General features: G+C 47.3%; 1 protein-coding gene across 1 annotated transcript in view; it reads left to right on the top strand.

Annotated features, from left to right (window-relative positions):
* Positions 1 to 18498, top strand: part of LOC144149457 (fructose-1,6-bisphosphatase 1-like) — a 36924-nt gene extending 18426 nt beyond the window's left edge. Inside the window, exons 3-7 of the mRNA XM_077681029.1 lie at positions 1102 to 1357; positions 1436 to 1576; positions 3634 to 3771; positions 12946 to 13062; positions 18231 to 18498. Of these exons, the coding sequence (XP_077537155.1) occupies positions 1102 to 1357; positions 1436 to 1576; positions 3634 to 3771; positions 12946 to 13062; positions 18231 to 18422 (844 nt within the window). The 3' untranslated portion in view covers positions 18423 to 18498. The remainder of the gene's footprint in view (positions 1 to 1101; positions 1358 to 1435; positions 1577 to 3633; positions 3772 to 12945; positions 13063 to 18230) is intronic.
* The last annotated feature ends 838 nt before the right edge of the window (positions 18499 to 19336 follow it).

A 19336-nucleotide genomic window follows, 5' to 3' on the forward strand; every position in this document is an offset into this window, starting at 1 on the left:
GAGCGAGCCGTTCACTTTGCTTTCCATACCCTAGGTTAGCTGACCTAAGCCGCAGCCCTTTTTTTTTTCTTCCCCATTGGCTGCACATGTTATTCTTCCCCGCCGCTGCTAACCACATATCCCTCGGGCCTCTGGGGTGGCCCAGTACTCAGGTGGCCGGTTTCGCGACGTAATGGTCCCAGGTTCGTTTCTCGGGACCTCCCTAAGCACATTTTTTTTTCTTGAGGCGCTCACTCCCAACACCTGCTCGTGGGCTGCTCGCGTCCTCGCCATTTTCCCTCAGACTTCTTGGCCTAGCGTTTTCCCCCTCTCCCCTTCGCCGAAGATGGTAGTTTTCTGTTAACGATCCGCACGGACAAAGCTCAAGTTGTTAAAAACTTGCGCGGGCTACAAGCAATGTTGGTTTTAAGGGGAGGCCTGTCGCATAATTTGTCGCTGAAACCCTGGGTGTGTCGCTAAAACGGCTGCATTCTTCAGAGCAAGCATGAGGTGACCCGCAATCAAGCTGACTGAACGTCCGTATCAAACATTTTCTCAGTGCGATAAAATTCACGCATCGGTGTTTCTCAAAGTTAAGACAATCTTTATTAGTTTTTTGGAATTCAGCTATTTTATTCCATGTCGATACCTTCAGAAAGCGCAACACTGAAAAACCGCGACGCGAACAAAAGGAACGCAGGACGAGCGCTTATGTTAGCGCTCGTACTGTGTTCCTCTCGTTTGCGCAGCGTTTTTTTTTTTTTTTTCCCGTGGTGTGCTTTCTGAAGGTTTCGACATGCAATTTCACAAACTAGCACAACTCGCCATTCTGCCGCAGCAGATTATATTCCATTCACACAATTCTCATCTCTACGAATCGAAAGACAAACGCGGCCCTCATAAAATATGATAAATGTGCGTTTCTACGCGGTTCCTCAGCGCGGTACCAAAGCAAGTGCACGAAAATGAGCCACCCTGCACCAACCTAGTGAGATCGCATTGCTGCACCCATGCAAGAGTCTCATCAGTGTCCTCATGGCACAGTAATTAATTTCCGAGTCATCTCAAGGCTGTGGGGAAACGCGACTGCAAGAGTTGGCGAATACAGTCTGGTGGGCGCAGGTACGGCATGGTGGGCCACACGAACGTTCAGGGCGAGGAGCAGAAGACCCTGGACGTAATAGCCAACGACCTCTTCATCAACCTGCTCAAGGCTTCGTACACCACCTGCCTTTTGATCTCCGAGGAGAACGACACTGTCGTCGAGGTAGAGGCTGACCGCCAGGGCAAGTACATTGTCTGCTTCGATCCGCTGGACGGCTCCTCCAACATCGACTGCCTCGGGGCCATCGGCTCCATCTTCGCCATATTCCGCAAGGTAGTCATTCTCTCCCTCGGGGGTACCGCACACTTTGAGGTGCCTCACGAGCAGGCTGTTCTTTTTTTTTTTTTGTAGACAAGCACAGATAAACCAAGCCCGAAAGATGCACTGCAGACCGGACGGAACGTTGTCTGCGCGGGATACGCTCTGTATGGGAGCGCGACCATGGTTGTCCTGGGCTTGGGCAAGGGAGTGAACGGATTCATGCTTGACCCTGTGAGTAAGCCTTTGTTCGCTCCTCATACTCCGTTCCTCAGAGCTTCCTTTAGGTAAAGTGAGCTCAAACTCAAACAAAAGTTGTCATATAAGTGCTTACGGCCGGCTACAGAAAACGGCAAGTAAAAAGAAGATTTGTCTGAATTGCACGTACCATGCAGGTAGTAAATTTTATCTGTCGCCAATCGCCAGTGGCTAAGGCTGCAGCCTCTAAGCACATTGCCGTGGGCAATGCTTCAGGCGGCCGCGGGTGTTTTTGGTATTGAAGTGAGAGCTCTTTATGAGATGCCGGAGATCCTCAATATCCCGTTAACCCCGGAACCGTACAGCACTACAATTATGTCATAGGTGTACCTTTGATTCGTAAACGCTGGATTTCGTTTTTGAAGTTTTGTTTACCCAGTGTTCCAGGCATCGGTAAACTGTTTATCAACAATTTAACGTCTCCCTTATGGTACATCTTATGAAATAACCTCTCTTTTTAGAACAATGGGTATCCTGCATAAACAACAATCTTTGGGTTAATAGAAACGGGCACAACACTCTTTAGGGAATTGCGTAGCCTGAATTGTAGAAATGATGGTAGCTCTGTCAGTTCTGTATGCCACACTAACCCCTATTGTCCCACCGCGCCACATCGCAGTCTACTTGGAATCGAGCTAAGCAGTAGACCCTAGCGTAAGCAAAGCGCAAAGCGCAGTCACGATCACTTGCACGGACAGAAATTCGGACACCAGCTGCAATGAATCGTCGTTTTGGGCAAAGTACTGCACGCTTTACACTGCAATACACAATTGCTACCACACCTCCTGTCAGGCCGCTTGGCCTAGTGGTAGCGTATTCGCTTTTGTGAGTATGGCTGAGGTAGTCGGTGGTTCGATCCTTGCTGATGCTGTTTTTTTTCTCCTGCGACTCCCTCCCAGCAGTTGGTCATCGGGGAGTATCGGAACGGGCCAATCGGGTGGCAGACTAACCGTTTGTCCGCTCACATTTAGTCCCCAAAGGGAGTAATGATAGTGACACAGTCGCTTAGTCCCCCAGAAGACGAACTTGTGGTCCTTTTACACGAAAGTGTTTTTTCCCGGATTCCCAACCATTTGAGTGACGTCATACCTGTCACGGAATTGACGCCAGTACAGCGAAGCAAGAGCCTGTAAAGGGTGCACCCTTGCACAAAGGGTCTCCTTGCGAGGAAGCCACCTTCAGAAATATATAGCACGAAATGTTTGTGTTAGGGTTTTTTATTTTAGCACGAAAGTGTTTTCTGCCGGTTACACCAAGATTTCACTAATGTCATATCCCTCGCGGAAATGACGCCAGTACATCTTTGCCGAAGCAACCTGCCAGCAGGACGTCGCTCGCTAAGCACACCCACAAGACAGCCATTGACCCGCAAATCATGCTCAGCTGTAGATTTCGCTACACATTTCACCTTCGCGTTTCATGGATTCCTCTGACAGAGGAATCAACCACATTTTTTTTTTTGTTACGTGTTGGTTCGCAACTTTCACTGCGTACCCACCCATCTTTCTTCTAATAAAGGAACGTTCACTAAATTTAAGCGCAAGCAGATTGTTCTGCAAGCTTATAATCCGTGCTTCATTTGCGTTGGATTTCGTCGGCTTCAGCCAATCGCAATGAGTCACCTATAATACGTCATCAATTCAGTCCAGAAAAGTACCTAGGGTGTCACATGCCCATTCTCTGTTTTCCTCATTATACAGATTATTTGACTACAGTTTGGGTTAAAAGAGGTGTCGGTGTTATTTTAACGAGCAAATCTTTCAAGTGGGTCACATTTACGTCCCCCTTTGAGGCGAATCGAGAAGCAAAGCGTCTCAAACGGCAAGGCTGCGCCCACGCGAGGCGGAAGCAACCCGTCTCAGACATTCAACTGGGCATTCAAGCTTTCGCATGAACAAACCATAATCGTTCCTGGGACTATTCTTCCCCCAGTGCTGGAGAACGTGCTTTACGTGAGCATTCTGCGCATGCGCTCTGTGTTGCCCCCGCTGCACCTTGTGTGTAGAGTCGCGTTTCGCGCGTGCCGCCTGCAGGCCTTGGGCGAATTCATCCTGACGGAGCGTGACATGAAGATCAAGCCTCGTGGCAGCATCTACAGCATCAACGAAGGATACGCCGCTGCATGGGACCCCGCGGTCACCGAGTACGTCCACTCGAAGAAGTTCCCCCCGGTAAGAGCTGCTCTCTCGTTGTATGCGGGCGCGGTAGTCGCTGCCGGACTTGTGGCAAGCCTGTACGACATTCAGTGCTTCCTGCACCAACCCTGCGACAGAGCGATCTATGTTCCACAATAATAGCGTAAGTGGAGGCAATTGGTCGAACGAAGTCTTGAAAAACTAGAAAAATAAGAAAAATATAAAATAATTACGGAAAATGGCGAGCCGTGTAACACCCTGCATTTCCGCAATAATGCAGATTTCCCAAAAGTTCCAAATGTAATCGTAATAATAACGTAAATGGAGGTAATTGGTCGGACGAAATTTTGAAACACTAAAAAAATAAGAAAAATATGAAATAATTACGGAAAATGGCGAACCGTGTAACACCCTGCATTTCCGCAATGATGCAGATTTCCCAAACGTTCCAAATGTAATCGTTATAATAACGTAAATGGAGATAATTTGTCGGACAGGATTTATAAAAACAAAAAAATTGTCTGTAAAACACTCCCACTTAAGACAAGCGGCGTAACAACGCTACGCATTAGTAGATAATTCTCTGAACTTCTGATGATTTTTTCTTTTTCAATTACGCGGCCACTATAGTGTGTTGACACGGTATTTGCTCATAACGTGCGCATCGCATGCAGAATCGTGCATCTTGGTGTACCAGCCGCAGGTGGTTGTGTCGGAGCTTCCCACTCACGCGTGTGTTGAACCAATGTATTGCATGGTTTAGCCTCACCTGCGCTAAGGCCGCAAAAGGCAGCCGAATTTCTCTGATCCGCGCCGCGTTTCATGGGCCTTGAACTTTGAATCATTATATCGTTCTCGCGAAGTCGCGATATGTGCTCGCGTCTCGCTGAATTCCGTTCTGTCGAAGTGTGAAGCCTCGCAATCAAAAGAAAGAACGCCGCGCGGGCAAGATAGAACGCTGCCAAGCAACGTCCAGGGGCGTCCGGTATGCTAGGAACAGTTGTATGCGACAGTGGAGAGCGCAGTCTGAGATGCGCAGGACGCACACAGGAGGGTATCGAATATATAGCCAGGTGCCCGCCTAACATGTCTACAATGGGTATTTCTGAAGCTAAATGGGGGAAATCAGTTCTGCGAACGCATGGAAAACACTCGAGCCCTCTAAGGTATTCAGATGACACAGCCTTGCTGCATTCGGTCCGGTATGAATTTAGAGAACATGCTTCATCAACTGTTCTTGGAAAGTTTCGTTGCAGAATTTAACGCGAAGAAATGAAAAGTTGTGTCTAATAAACATGCGAAGAGACGTGCCATCAGGATATGTAGCGAAATGATTGAAAAGAAAGTGATTGTATCTATATATTGGGCAAGTAATATTACGGCTAATACAAACTATGCATAAGGAAAAGAAAATAAACGCGTAATAAGTGTGGGGTGGACGGCATTCGATAAATATTTCGAAATCCTAAGCCACAGGCTGCCTTAGTCGCTGAAAGTATGGTACCGTATTTTCGCACGTACAACTCGCACCCCACTTTCATCACGCCGGAAAAGAAAAAAAAAATCAAAGCAATCTGACGGGCTAGTTGATCTGACATGGTGCAAATAAAATTCGCAAGTTTATTTCCATCAATAAAAAATTCTCGCGTATTTCCCACACATTTGATACAGGAAAGGCTGCACGAAAGCTATTGTATATTTAGCTACTGTATATTTAGAAAACGTATATTTACCCAGGAGAATACACTGACTGCAAGACAAAAGTAACAATTTACTCAGTTTCGCTGCTCTCGCGAGAGCTATCGCTTGAGCCACAGTCCTCACAATGTGGATGATGATGATTGCTATTGGTTTCCCCTTTCAGGCGGGGTGATGTCATGTCATCTTACCAAAAAGTACTAATATACCCATGTTTTACACTCTTGTTTTAATACTAGCGCTGCTTAGGGCAGGCACAAAAAGCCTATTAGGCACAAAATACTTTTTTTTTTCTGTTACAGGTGGTAACTGTCCTAGGCAATATTCCCCTCTCTGCTTTTCGTCCACCAGCATTCTAATCTTCTTTTCGTCCCCTCCACAGCCTTGAAGTTAACTTCCTCTGTGATACCCTTAAATCCTAGGGCTTCTGGAAGCCCAATATTCCCTTTATGTAGATTTGGATGGATACCCTCACATTCTAACACTATGTGCCGCATAGTTTCTGTTTCTTTTTCGCAGACCACGCATACCCATGATTTTGTGAATACTTCCCCACAAAACTCTTAGTTCGCAGGCAACCTGCTCTAGCCTAAAAAGGCAAAGCACTGCCCTGGGAATTATCGTGGAAATTTTCCTTTGTGATGTTCAATTTCTCAGCCCTGTACATCTCTAACGACGTTTTAGCTTCCATTTTTTCCCTCCATTTATTCGTTTCAATCTGTCTTGCCTCTTTTTTTGGTTACCTTGGCTGTTTTGGATTAGCCACTGTTCTCTCCGTATTTCATCGTTAGCCTTCTAGTCTTTCTTAACTGTTGTACACAAGGTCGTCTTCACAGCACAACGCGCAGTGCAGCTTCACTGCACAGCGCGCATTGCCGTGAAGCTGCACGAAAGAAAAACTTCGCGTATTATCCGCACCGTACTTTGCCGCTGAAATTTTCGCATATTTGGTGCGGGTTATACGCGCACAAATACGGTATATGCTAGTGTTTCTCAAGTGGGGGTTTCCAAGGGCATTTCAGGGGTCCGCGAAGCCCTCTGCGAAGCTCTCTCTCTCTCTCCGCCCATTCTTTTCTCCTTTTGCCAAACCTTGTTGGCAATGCAAAAGGCTGGCTTCGCTACGTGACCTGTACATTTAGCTTATCCGCTGAGCCAAGTTTTTATGGTGGCTTTTAACACAGTACGACAGATGCGCGCAAAAGCCAGCCGCACAAACGGCAGTGTATAGGTGTTTGGGTAACTTTAATCTGCATGAGCAAATTGTTTAGCTATATGACACGCTTCAGCATAAGTCAGACACGAAATTCGGGCGGCGAAGAAGTATACGGCCGGATTTAGCTCAAAATTTTGTCAAAAATTTTGACGTTATGACGCGGAGTAACATAAATCATCGCGGGGTCCCTCGTCACTTTTCCAAGCCCGAGAGGAGTCCCCGGCACACCTATTGGTTGTACTCATAGGTTTCAAAACCAGTGGCATATGCAATCAATAGGTGACCGGTAAAAAGTGCAAAGGCTCATGGGTACGTCGTCTGCTCCAGCCACTTCCGGTTCGAGACCTCGCCTGGCCTCCCGTACGCCTGCGTACGTCGGCGGCTTTCAGGCGCGTGTGTGCGTGTTGTTTATTTGTCACAGGGTGCTTACCTGTCAGATAAACCCCTGGTAGGGTCAATAGTTGTTATTCATTGGATGTGCGATGCATGAGCGTTTGTTTTTTCGGTAGAAACAGATAAACAACATGAGCACGCACGCATGAAAGCCTCCGGCCTACGGGAGGCGAGGAGAGCTCTCAAACCGGAAGTGGCTGGGCTCTGCAGGAGCAGACAATGCAACCATGAGCCTTCGCGCTTTCTACAGGTCACCTATGTGGGCTTCCGGTACGGACTCACGCGTCGCTGCCCGGCTGGTCGGCATGGCCACCTCGGGCGGCGGCGGAGGAAGAGGAGGAGGAAAAACTTTATTGTGAGCCTGGTGATGTGGGAGTGGCTCCTCAGTCCAGGAGACCATGGAACGACCTTGCTGTCTCAGCCCTGGACACCAGGAGTTGCTGTGCATCCAAGCCGGCGCTGGTCGTCAGGTTCTCCCACAGCTCAGGAAGGGGAAGGGAAGTGGGTAAAGGTTGACCAGGGCCTCCATGGATTGCGGTGCTCGTTTGATGCAAGTCGGTTCACCCGTGATCGTTGCAGTCGACGTGGCTGGCGGGGATGTCTCATGCCCCGGTGCCCCGGTACCAACTAGCCCAACACCTTTTGTTACGCCGACTGCATTTACTCAAAAAACATTTAAAGACGCCAAGTAAGACCATGCCCAGTGATTCGTATTTGTGTTCGAAATTAAACCGGCTTGATAAACTCACGCCTTCTCCAACGCCCGTGGACGGCCACATTTTCAGTGGCAACAAGCCTCCACGCCTGCAACCTTTGGACATACCCTCATTCGTTGATTACAAACTTGTCCGAAAACGCACGTATGCTCTAGAAATGCCATGAAGACAAAATAAAGGCTCGGTTCAATAATAAGACTGCTTTATTCCTATAAGAATAATAGCAATTCTATCGCGAACTTTAAGCAAATAATGGAAGCATTAAGAAAAGCAGAGGAAGCAGTGGTGACTTCCTGGCCACTTTGTGGCGAACACTGTATGACGTCACAGAACCTTGTTTGTGCGACTGGCCGCCCCCAACCTAAGTAACAGCAAAAAAAAAAAACGTGACTGTGTGGTTGTAGAGGTGCTAAGGTTCCGTTTGATCGCATCACCTGAATGCCACTTGAATGCTAACGTGCGGTTCACAAACTAATACCTATGTTTGGGGTGTCCCCTCTTTGTATCATTGCTAACATTTGTGTAGCGCGAACTTCAAAGATTTGAATGTTTCGCATTTTATCGGTTAAAAAATGAAGGAAGCTCACACTAACGCGCAAGACTTGAAGTTAGCGAACTGCCGCCGTGACCTTTATTTATTTATTTATTTATTTATTTATTTATTTATTTATTTATTTATTTATTTATTTATTTATTTATTTATTTATTTATTTATTCACAATATCCCTAAAGGCCCCCGTGAGGGGGTATTACATAGGGGGTTTACATAGCACACGTGTTGTATTAGCGCAGTAAAGCGGAAAAAATAAACAAAAGGGAGCAGGAATGTTCACTCTGCAAACGCAAATAAATACACATTGTAAACTTGAAAAAATTCACGTCATATCCACGGAATGAATGATGATAAGTGGGGCGAAGCTCGACATGGGGAGATCATCGGTAACCGTAACTCTCCCGTGAAAGTTCTCCCATTACATCATTAAGAAAGACGTAAGACTGTGTGCATGCATTGTACAAATCAACTTTTATTTTCGGAGTCAATGCTCCCAGGCCCAGACCTGGTGAAAGACCCCGCGCCATCAAAGACTACCCCGCACCTCCACCACAATTTGTCACGTAGGATGGGACACAACGGTAAAGAAAGAACTTTTATTTAGGGCGAACTTGTGCCCGAACAAGACGAGAGGAAACGAGCAAAGGTCCTTGCGTCTCGTTCGATCTCCGAGAACGACTGCCTGCGTTCGTGGCGTGATCTCTTGCGTGATCTCCCCCTCGCAGTGCACGTGCGCTCGCGCCTCCGTTGGCGAACACAGACAAGCTCACGCTCCCGGTGCCGAGTTTGCGCTGCCGGTTGCAGCCGGTTCTTGCGCGTGCAACGCGGCCCACTTTGCGACATCTCCGAAAGCATGCGGCGGTCACGTACCACGAGACACAAGGGATGGACAGACCCATGACTTAAGGAGCTTCGCCCCTAAAAAGTGATAACGCAGTAATCAAAAAATGGTCGTTGCCGAGTGGGTTAGAGGACTGACTATAACTTCGTTGATTTACCAGACACAGGTTCGAATCCTGCCGCTGCCGGTTATTTCTTTTCTTCATACTGTTATACAAAGTTTTGTGAAACGCCTGAATCAACGAACTGCTAACAGCTTCGATGTTAAAAGACGTCTTCCGTGTCCAAAGAGTGGAGCTTAGTAAGTTATAAAAGGCTTGATCTTTTAAATTGAGCAAGCTCTGCAGGGCCCCTTTAAGCGATGATACTCGGCGGAGAACCCTGTATACGTATAATCCCCATGCAGTGCCTGTTGTGACGGAAACCATGCGTGTTCTCAATTTTCCGCACGACACGATGTACAACCAATCATAACAACAACAAAAAAAACTAAAGCGTGGCAAACTGTTCGCATGGCGACGCAGTAAAACATCCCCCTCGCGAGGGGCACGATCAAATGCAGAGCATTTCCGGGGGCGCACGACGTTAAGTAGTTTGCGTTACGTTAATGTTGTTGCACTTTTGGCAACTGCTGACGAGAGAGCGCGGCGATGAGTGCGTTCCAGCCTCGCCGACACCCGCCTTTATCACGCCACGATCGCGCCACGCGCGCGCGATGCTGACGTCACGATCACGCCACAGATGTTGATCCCGCGACGCGCGCGCCCCCACCTGGTGGGCGCGAACCGACCGCGGAGAGAGCGCGCGATGCGAGCGGAGAGTAGGCGAAGAGGAGCAAGGGAGAGGGCGCACCTGTGAGCGATGCGGACTACTACGGACGCCTAGAACGGGTTAAAGAAATGCTCCGCATTTAAAATAAAATACAGAGCAAAAATAAAAATGTTCAGTGCACATTTTGAAGGACGGAAAAGAAAAACCCAAAAAGAAGAGGAAAGTGGTAGGTTAGCTGTTTAATTATTTCCTGGAATTTCGTGTTGTTGTTTTTTTTTAGAAGCGATATGAGATGGTAGATTATTCCATTCGACTATGGTACGTGGAATGAAAGGCCGGGCAAAGGCAGATGAGTGGCAATTTGCGCGTTTAACTTTGTAGGAGTGGTCTCGGCGAGGGAAAATGACTGGATGTGGCTCGAAAAAATCATCGTGAAGTGACGCGTGGTGATACAGCTTATGTAACAGTGATAGGCGGGAAAGTTGGCGGTGATGTGCTAGATCAGGTAGTTCGGCGCGACGTTTTAGTGGTGTCACGCTAGAATGAAGGGAGTAGTCTGAATATATGAAGCGAGCAGCCCAGTTTTCCAGAGATTCAATATCAGTTACGATGTATACCTGATGGGAATCCCAAATGGCTGATGCATAATCAATTTTAGGACGTATTAGTGTAGTAAAGGCAAGTTTGCGAATTTCAGAAGGAGCATATTTAAAGTCACGCTTTAGAAAATCGAAAGAGCGATTAGCGGAAGCCAGGGTGTGTTTTATGTGATAATGCCATGACAGATCGGGTTGTAGGTGAATTCCCAGATATTTATAAGTGGATACGAGGTCAATTTCACGGTTATTGAGCACGTAGCAGGTAGGAAAGCGGGAGGCGCGATTAGTGAAGGACATATACTTAGTTTTAGAATGGTTTAGGGTCATTAGCCAAGATGAGCACCATGCACTGATAGCGTTAATATCAGTTTGCAAAGCTTCACAGTCATTATCGCAAGAAATTATTCGGTAAATCATACGTCATCCGCAAAAATTATTATTCGGGAAGAGACACAGGATGGTAAGTCATTAATATAGATTAAAAACAGTAGTGGTCCTAGTACGCTGCTCTGGGGGACTCCGGAAGTAACACGTTTGAAAGAAGAGGTACAAGTGTTATTGACGTGAACCGTAGGCGTGATGAAAGGAAATCTTTTACCAATGATAAAATCTTAGAGTGAATGTTAAGCCGAGAAAGTTTTGTGATGAGCCTGTGATGAGGAACACGGTCGAAAGCGTTTGAAAAGTCAAGAAAAATGGCGTCAACTTGGGAACCATCGTCGAGAGATGAATGAATGTCATGAATGAAACCTTCGAGCTGTGTGTCACAAGAATATCCTCTGCGAAATCCGTGTTGGTACTTATGTATGATGTTATGATCCTCCAGGTAGCTGATAATTTGTGTGTTGCTACATCTTTGTTGCTACAACGGTGAACAAGAAGCAAATCGAAGAAGCAGCATGAACGAACGAAGCGCGCATACTTAAAAACAAGGCGCCCGCGGGTGCGACGTGTGCCCTATCACGTGTTCTGTATCGAACAGGTGGCGTGGTTCCTCTCCCCACAGTCACAGCAGAGTGAGTGAACCGTTTCACTCTCGGGTACTAACTCACGGTCGTAAAGAGTCAAAAGAATGCCTGTTCCAGCGGGGGGCAAAGTCTTTCTTTTTTTAAGTTGCATACCGAGACACTTACAGTTAAAACGTGGCTCAACAAGGGGTCAGAGGTATTGTGGGGCACGGATTGCACTGTATGTAAGCACTGCAGAAACCATTGATCGTGTGTTCATACACTGCTGGATTGCGGTCCACTTCTGAGATGTGCTATACAGCGAACTCTGCATAACGACTTTCCATTAGGCCCACACGGCATTCGTTACCTCCTTATTTAACAAGAGAATGGAGTACCGTACGATTTACTGATGCTCCTGGGCCTCCATAGTATGTGGAGAGCGCACACGGCCTGGCTCCATGGCGACGTGAAAGCTAGGCCGGCGAGGCAGGCGTTCCGCGAGTGTGTTGCGCTGTTTATTGAGGGGATTAAAATTCAAGGCTCGGTACCTGATTGGGTGGCACGTGTTGAACCATTGGCAATGATGAAATAATGTTATAACAAAGCCAGCCGGGGGAACCACATGGTGGCACTGTACTTTCTTCCGTCCTGTCCTCAGTGAGGAAGCCATCCAGCTTCCGGAGGCCCTTGGCTTTAAGGTTAGCCGAAAAGTGAATTGGACAGCAGTAGAGGTTAGTAAAAGAAGGTTAGAATGTTGGTGGGAAAAGAGCAGACAGCAATCTGGGAAAACATGCAAACAAAGAAGTCAGACTAACACAAAAATTTCGTAAAAGTATTTTCTTTGTATTTGTATATTATTTTTGTTTATTTTGTTTGTTTGTATTTTTTGCGAGGTGATTGTACAGTGGCGTTGCGACTAAGGCCGCTGTACAACGCCACCCCGTTACAAAGGGGAAGCCGCTAAGCATCATCATCATCATCATTTTTTCTGTTCCACTGCTTAGCGTTGTTGCTTTTGTTCCTATGCCAAAGTCCGGCAACATATCCGCATGCTGGCGCTGTACGCGTGTCGGTTTGCCCTGCATTGTAATGTTGCTGAGTATGTAAAAAACGGCAATATTTAAAAAAATGGTCGCAGCCGAGTGGGTTAGAGGACTGACTATAACTTCGTTGATTTACCAGACACAGGTTCGAATCCTGCCGCTGCCGGTGATTTCTTTCCTTCATACTGTTATACTAAGTTTTGTGAAACGCCTGAATCAACGAACTGCTAAACAGCTTCGATGTTAAAAGACATTTTCCGCGTCTAAAGAGTGGAGCTTAGTAAGTTATAAAAGGCTCGATCTTTCAAATTGAGCAAGCTTGTATATGTCTGCAGGGCCCCTTTAAGCGATGATAGTCGGCGGAGAACCCTGTATATAATCCCCATGCAGTGCCTGCTGTGACGGAAACCGTGCGTGTTCTCAATTTTCCGCAGTCTGGGAAGCCGTACGCTGCCCGCTACACTGGTGCCATGGTTGCCGACGTCCACCGGACGCTCAAGAACGGCGGCATATTCTTGTACCCTGCCACCAAGAACGCCCCCACCGGGAAGGTAGGACGCCTGCGCCTTCAGGGTTGTGGTGTGCGCGAAGGCACTCCTTTGCGTCTGGCATTCCCTCGGGCGCCTATTCCGGGTGTTCGTATAGACCAGTGGTTCTCAAAGGGAGTCCGGGGAGGTCCCCGAGGCCATTTCAGGGAACCGTATTTATTTATTTATTTATTTATTTATTTATTTATTTATTTATTTATTTATTTATTTACTCTCAAGGCAATGCATTACAGAGAGGAGTGGTGGAAAACGTTTTACAAATAATAGAACAAAATGGAGCATCATAGAAACGGGTACGCGTGTAAGGTCATCTTGAAGTTAGTAGTGTCGGTGATTGTTGCGACGGAAGCAGGGAGGTGGTTCCAATCCGAGCTTGTAGTGGGCACGAATGAGTTAAAATGAAGATTTGTCCGGCTGCTTGGAATTCCAACTTTGAAGTGGTGATCGCTGCGGGATGAAATATAGGATGGCGGCGAAAATAGCGAGTTACTTAGCGAAGGCATAGAATGATAAATCTTGTAGAAGAAGCACAGGCGTGAAATTTTGCGGCGATGTGATAAGCTGGGTAAATTCAAAGTTGATTTCATGTGAGTTACGCTTGCCATACGCGAGTGATTTGACAAAATGAAGCGTGCGGCTCGATTTTGAATGGATTCTAAGCTTATGACATGAATGTTAACCTGTGGATCCCATACAGATGACGAATATTCGAGCTTAGGCCTCACTAACGTTTTATAAAGAAGAAGTTTCAACTGCATCGGTGCAAGAGAGAAGTTACGTCGTAAGTAGCCGAGCGTACGGTTAGCATTATTTTTAATATTGTCAATGTGAGTCTGCCAGGAAAGGTCGTCAGAAATTGTAACACCAAGATATTTGTAAGACGTAACTTTGCTGAGAGAAGAATTGTTCAGTACATAGTCAGAGGAACCGTAACGCCCTCTCCGAACCTCTCCCCCATCCATTTATCGTGTTTTACAAACCTCTTACTGGCAATGCAAAAGCGGTGGCTTCGCTGCAAGTCGTGCAGCATTGGCTTTTTGCACAGCACTCGAGGTTTGCGAAAAAGCCAGACATACAAAGGGCAGTATATAGGTGTTTCGGTAGCTTTTGGCTGCAAAAGCAACTTTTGTGACAATATGACATGCCTCACCATGAAAGTCCTACACAAAAGTCGCGCAACAAATGTGCATGTAGGCGACGTTATCTGCAAGTGAAAATTGTTTGACATTGTGACACGAATGAACACAAATCATCGTGGGGTACCTCATCACTCTTACAAGCCCTAGCTCACGGTTAAAAACGACTAGTGACTTCTGATAAGAGCACGTCATGTTGTTGCCTGTGTTGCACATGCGCAGCTAAATTCTTTCCGTCAACTCTGCCAGTTACAGCGCTGCTAGCACAGCCCACTGATACAATGGATGTGCCAGGGAGGAAGAAGTTTTGAAGGTGAATAGGAGGCAGAGAAAAGAGCAAACACTTCTTTCTCGCCATTGTGACCACGTTTTCTTCTTGGTATGCTTATCTGGAGTGGTCGAGAAGACAGGTAAAGATTGAAAAAGCTGTCAAGTCAGAATTGTCGGATAAATTCTTAATCTTGTCTGCTGTACACCGAGCACCCACAGTAGACTTCGCTTCTAAGCGCAACCGCATTGATGGAAGAAATTTTTGTAGAGTCAGTATCAGAAGCATGGGAACAGGCTATGGTCACCTGAACGGCTTTTATTAAACACGTACCTTCATGAAGGTATGAAGCGCAATACACCGAGTCCCCACAATGCCAGCGTCACAACTTTACACAAATATGAATTCCTAAGAAGACGTTTTTTAAGTATAAGTGACCATAGGAAAGCGCTAAGGCCCTGAGCTGTTTTTAAAATATATCTCTGTAACAGCCATCCTTCCGTAATTGATGAAGCTCATAACTCTAAAGCTATCTGGCAATACAAATAGAAAACAAAACTCCTTCTGCTAGATACACCCGGTCTTAACAGACTTTTCTGCGTGTTAAACATTGTTAAAATAACCAACTTATTGTGTCTAGGGTGCTCTGTACACCAATTTCCTCTAAAGTCGGCCTTACTTCTATGCCCAAATAGGTTGGCCCTAAGGCACTTTCTAGGGGCGACGTAAGTGCCTTTTCTTAACAAGAAGGCCATTAGGCCCTTCTTTATTGAGTCCACATTACATGTTGCACATTCAAACACAGGAACCCCACTTACCTACTCGCAAATACAGGTATTTAGACAGAGCGAGAAGGCGTCGTCGTCTTGTTTGGTGCACGCTAGCGTGAATTACGCTGCTGCCGAGTGCTTACCCCGCGCCAGCCACAATTGAGACAGCCGGCAGTGTAACTGTGCTGCTTAAGTGGACATGAACAGAAAATGTTACATTGTTTAACAAAAGTGTTCTTTCGTAACTGTTCGTAAGTGTTCTTTCGCCGTGCAGAACTACGCTGCTTTAAAAAAAAAAGACAAGAAAAAAAATTAGAATCTTGCAAATTTCGCGCTACAAAAAATCAGCGGTGGTGTCACAAGGTTGATACCCAAAACAGGCTTTACAGTGAGCTAGCTCACTGTTTGTGTTCAAGTGGTGCAATCGATGCACAATCCTTACTTGGCGCGGACTTTGACGGAAGCCGTAGAGGCAGCGAAAGAATGAGGCCAATCAGTTACCGCTACTTCTTACGTTTTTTTCTTTTGATAAATGCGCGGACAACGTGGGCAAAATTTTCGCGACGGTCCCTCAGCAGACACGCGTCGATCCGCCTGGAGGCGGGAGAGACCAATCGAGAGACGGCATAGAACGCGTATAAAAGGCTGGCTACGAGATGGCTGCCTTGGAAACGCCCCTGGCGTTGCCATGGTAACGTCAAGTCGAAGCGCGGCTCGCCCCCTGCCCCTGCTCCGTCTGGACAAACCCCGCGACTCCCGCCACTGCTTGCAGGCGTTGTAGAGCGGAGGCCGCAGCCAGTGCAGGGAGGCAGCCAGTGCCGCTGATATATACGCGAGCCAGCCTAACCACTGAGTAGACGGCGAGAGCGACAGCTGGGCACGCTCAACACTGTGTATGGAGGGGCGTGCGAGAAGCGCCGCGGTAAAGAAAGCCGCTGGAAGCAGTGCGCACCGGGCCGATCAAGGGAGGGGGAAGAGGAGGGGCGGCTCACGCATTCTTAATAACTTACTGATTCATTCTTCAAAGCCCCCGTTAAAAATCGTCACGATCGTTATTTGGACTGCGCAATGTTTTCCATAAACTAAACTTGTAATTTGCCTCATTAGTGGTCCCTTTAAGAGCGGCGCCATTAATCCCGCTCATTGTGCGTTCAAAGTTCTTTTCTGCTGGCAATAGTGACCACTCAAGAGTCTCGCTACTGGAATCCCGCGTTGCAAGTAGGGTGACTTGGACCTAGTGAGTGTACCGATGGAAAATAGACGCATTTCGGAGGCGATATCCTCCGTCAGGCTGCCAAAACACGAAAATGTTTGTTTGAGGTCGTCTTTCACTCCATCAAACCGCCCAACCTTAAAAAATAGGTATGCGATGCTTGAAGACGTAGTATGTGTAGGAAAGAACCGTTCAAAAATACTAAAGCTGTGTACACGGGTTATGCATTCCCACTTTATTCAGCGCCAAGAAAACCTGAGACGTATTTGGGGCGCGGTATAACTACATAGCCGACAGTACCAGACTAATTACGACTACCCGTTGAATTAAGAAACAACGCATTAAAAATGTCGACGAGAAAAGCGAAATAAAATGAGACACTGAAACAAAACATCTCGGCTGTAGCGGCTTCGAGCACAACAGAAAGAAAATTTATATATAGGTTTCAACAGACGACCCACAAGCCTTGCGAAAGTGGGAAGATTGCATCGAATCGATTTGATTGGTTGTACGGTTGAACGCGCCGACGCAAGCAGGCGATGAGGCGGGCCTTAGTGAAGGGCTCCGGGTTAATCTTGACCACCTGGGGGTGCACATGGGCGTTTTTGCTTTTCGCCTCCATCAGAAAAGCGGCCGCCGCGGCCGGGAATCGAACTCGCGCCCTCGTGTTCAGTAGCACAACGCCTTAGCCATGCACTGAGCCACCGAATCGGGCAAAGCCTAGATAAATTGAATTTGACAAGCCTTCATCGCGTTCATCATAAGACCACGCATTGCATTTTTTTTTACCGCGGTAGGTGCAGGAACAGCGCGTTGGACAACCGCGTCGAGCAGAGGCGAGATAAAAGAAAGCACAGTACGAAAGAAACGGTAGGTACCAGCACATGGTGCGCGAGCACTGCGAACGCGGGAGGATTCAACTGAACTGAGAAGACTGCATTGTATTTATCATAGATGGTTCAAGAGGGGAATGGAAGAGCGGGAGAAATGCAGAGAGGAATGGCCGCACGGAGAAATGTTTGAGATGACTCCATTGGAACGGGCGGTGTTAAACTTGCATGGGTTTATCACGCGCAAATGTGTATGCATTCTATTTTTTTTTATTTTCTCAAATCTTTTCCGTAGGTATTTTTTTCTTTTCAACAAATTTACTTGGGTGCCGGTGCCGCTGTTCATTTATTTTAAATCAGAATGCCCGCGATAGCTTGCTGGTGCGCGGGCTTTTCCCCAACTTTGGTTTAGGTTTTCTTTGACCTGCAGCCGCTCTTTTAGCGGGGAGGGCATTCCTGGTCTGGCAACCATGGTAGCCCCGCAAAAAAAAAAAAATGGCGGGAAAATTTGCGGGTACGCCAGCCGAAATGCTACCGAACCGTACCATAGGGCTAGTGAGCACAAAGTGCTCCGTAGTAACGGTGGCAAAAGGCGATCATTTTCGACGGAATTGGCGGATTTTTTAAGGGGGAATCGTTAAAGCGAAGCTTTCTGCGCCTCAGTGGTGCCATCGATCGTTACGCCCAAAACGCAACGCAGGAAAACCCACTTACACAGTGGGTTTCCACAAAGGCTTATCAAGCGACTCAAAATTTAAAAAAAACGCATCCCGTGGTGGGAATCGAAGCCGACGTCTTCCCGGTTGCGCCATTTCGATAGGGTCGAAGAAGTGGGCATTTCGGACTTTGACTGCGATTGCGCGAGAGCAAGCTTCGAGTTTTAACCACTTTTCTCTCAATAAACTTCGGGATGATTAACGGGGCGAGTGCTTCGGGAACGGTCGCTGCATGCAGCTGCGGCTGCTGTACGAGGGCATCCCGATGGCGTTCCTGTGCGAGCGCGCGGGCGGCATGGCGCACACGGGCAAGCAGCCCGTGCTGGACGTGCAGCCGGAGTCCCTGCACTGCCGCTGCCCCATCTTCCTCGGCTCCCGGGACGACGTGGCCGAGGTGGTCGAGCTCTACAAGAAGCACCACCTGGCCTGATCCATCACTGCTGCTGCTGGCATGCTGCGCTAAATTGCGGCCTGCATCTGTGGGCTGTCTCTATTTCTGATTACATTTTCGCACGTTGAGTACTTCACGATCTTGTCACTTCCTTTGGCGTTGTCCTTATCTCAGTGCGTAAGGTGTCTTGCGGGGATCAGATGTGGAGCCAATCTGATTCATTGGTAAAATGCGGTCCAGAAATGTGGTGCTGACGAGTACGTAACAAGTACGTTCCGAAATTTCCACCATACGTTTGTGCCGCGCCCTAAGGGGCATGGCCCTTACTTATTAACACGCAGAAGCCATTTCTTCTCCTTGCTCGGCTAACACGGGAGACATTGCGGGCCTTCCGAAGAAGGATTCATTTCTTGCGTGATTGCATTTGATCATCATTAGAGGGGGGAGGGGGGGGTGTCCTCTGAGTAAATTTCTTCTTTTAACACGAAAGTGTTTTATTCCGGTATACACAAAGATTTTCATGGCGTGGCGCCATGAAGTGACGCCAGTGCAACAAAGCAAGCGGCTTGTAAAGGGTGCACCCCTGCACACAGGGTCTTCTTGTGGGGAAGCAACCTTTAGTTCTAAAGAGAACTTTATACGTAGGGTTCATTTTCTGGTGTTATATTTTAACACGAAAATGTTTTATGCCAGGATATATCAAGATTTCACTGACGTCATATCCATCACGGAAATGACGCCAGTACACCTTTTCCGAAGCGGCCCGACAGCAAGACGTCGCTCGCCAAGCACACCCACAAGACATCCGCCGACCCGCAAATCATGCTGATTTCGCTGCAGATTTCGTTGCACATTTCACTTTCGTGCTTTACCGATTCTTATGAGAGAGGAATCAACCACAGCTTTTCTTCTTTTTTTTGGTACCCACAGCTCCTGTTGTCATTACAGTGGGG

Source organism: Haemaphysalis longicornis, unplaced genomic scaffold (genome assembly GCF_048455015.1).
Source record: "Haemaphysalis longicornis isolate Haplotype H1 unplaced genomic scaffold, Haemaphysalis longicornis Haplotype H1 scaffold_8, whole genome shotgun sequence".
In the NCBI taxonomy this organism is placed as follows: domain Eukaryota; kingdom Metazoa; phylum Arthropoda; class Arachnida; order Ixodida; family Ixodidae; genus Haemaphysalis; species Haemaphysalis longicornis.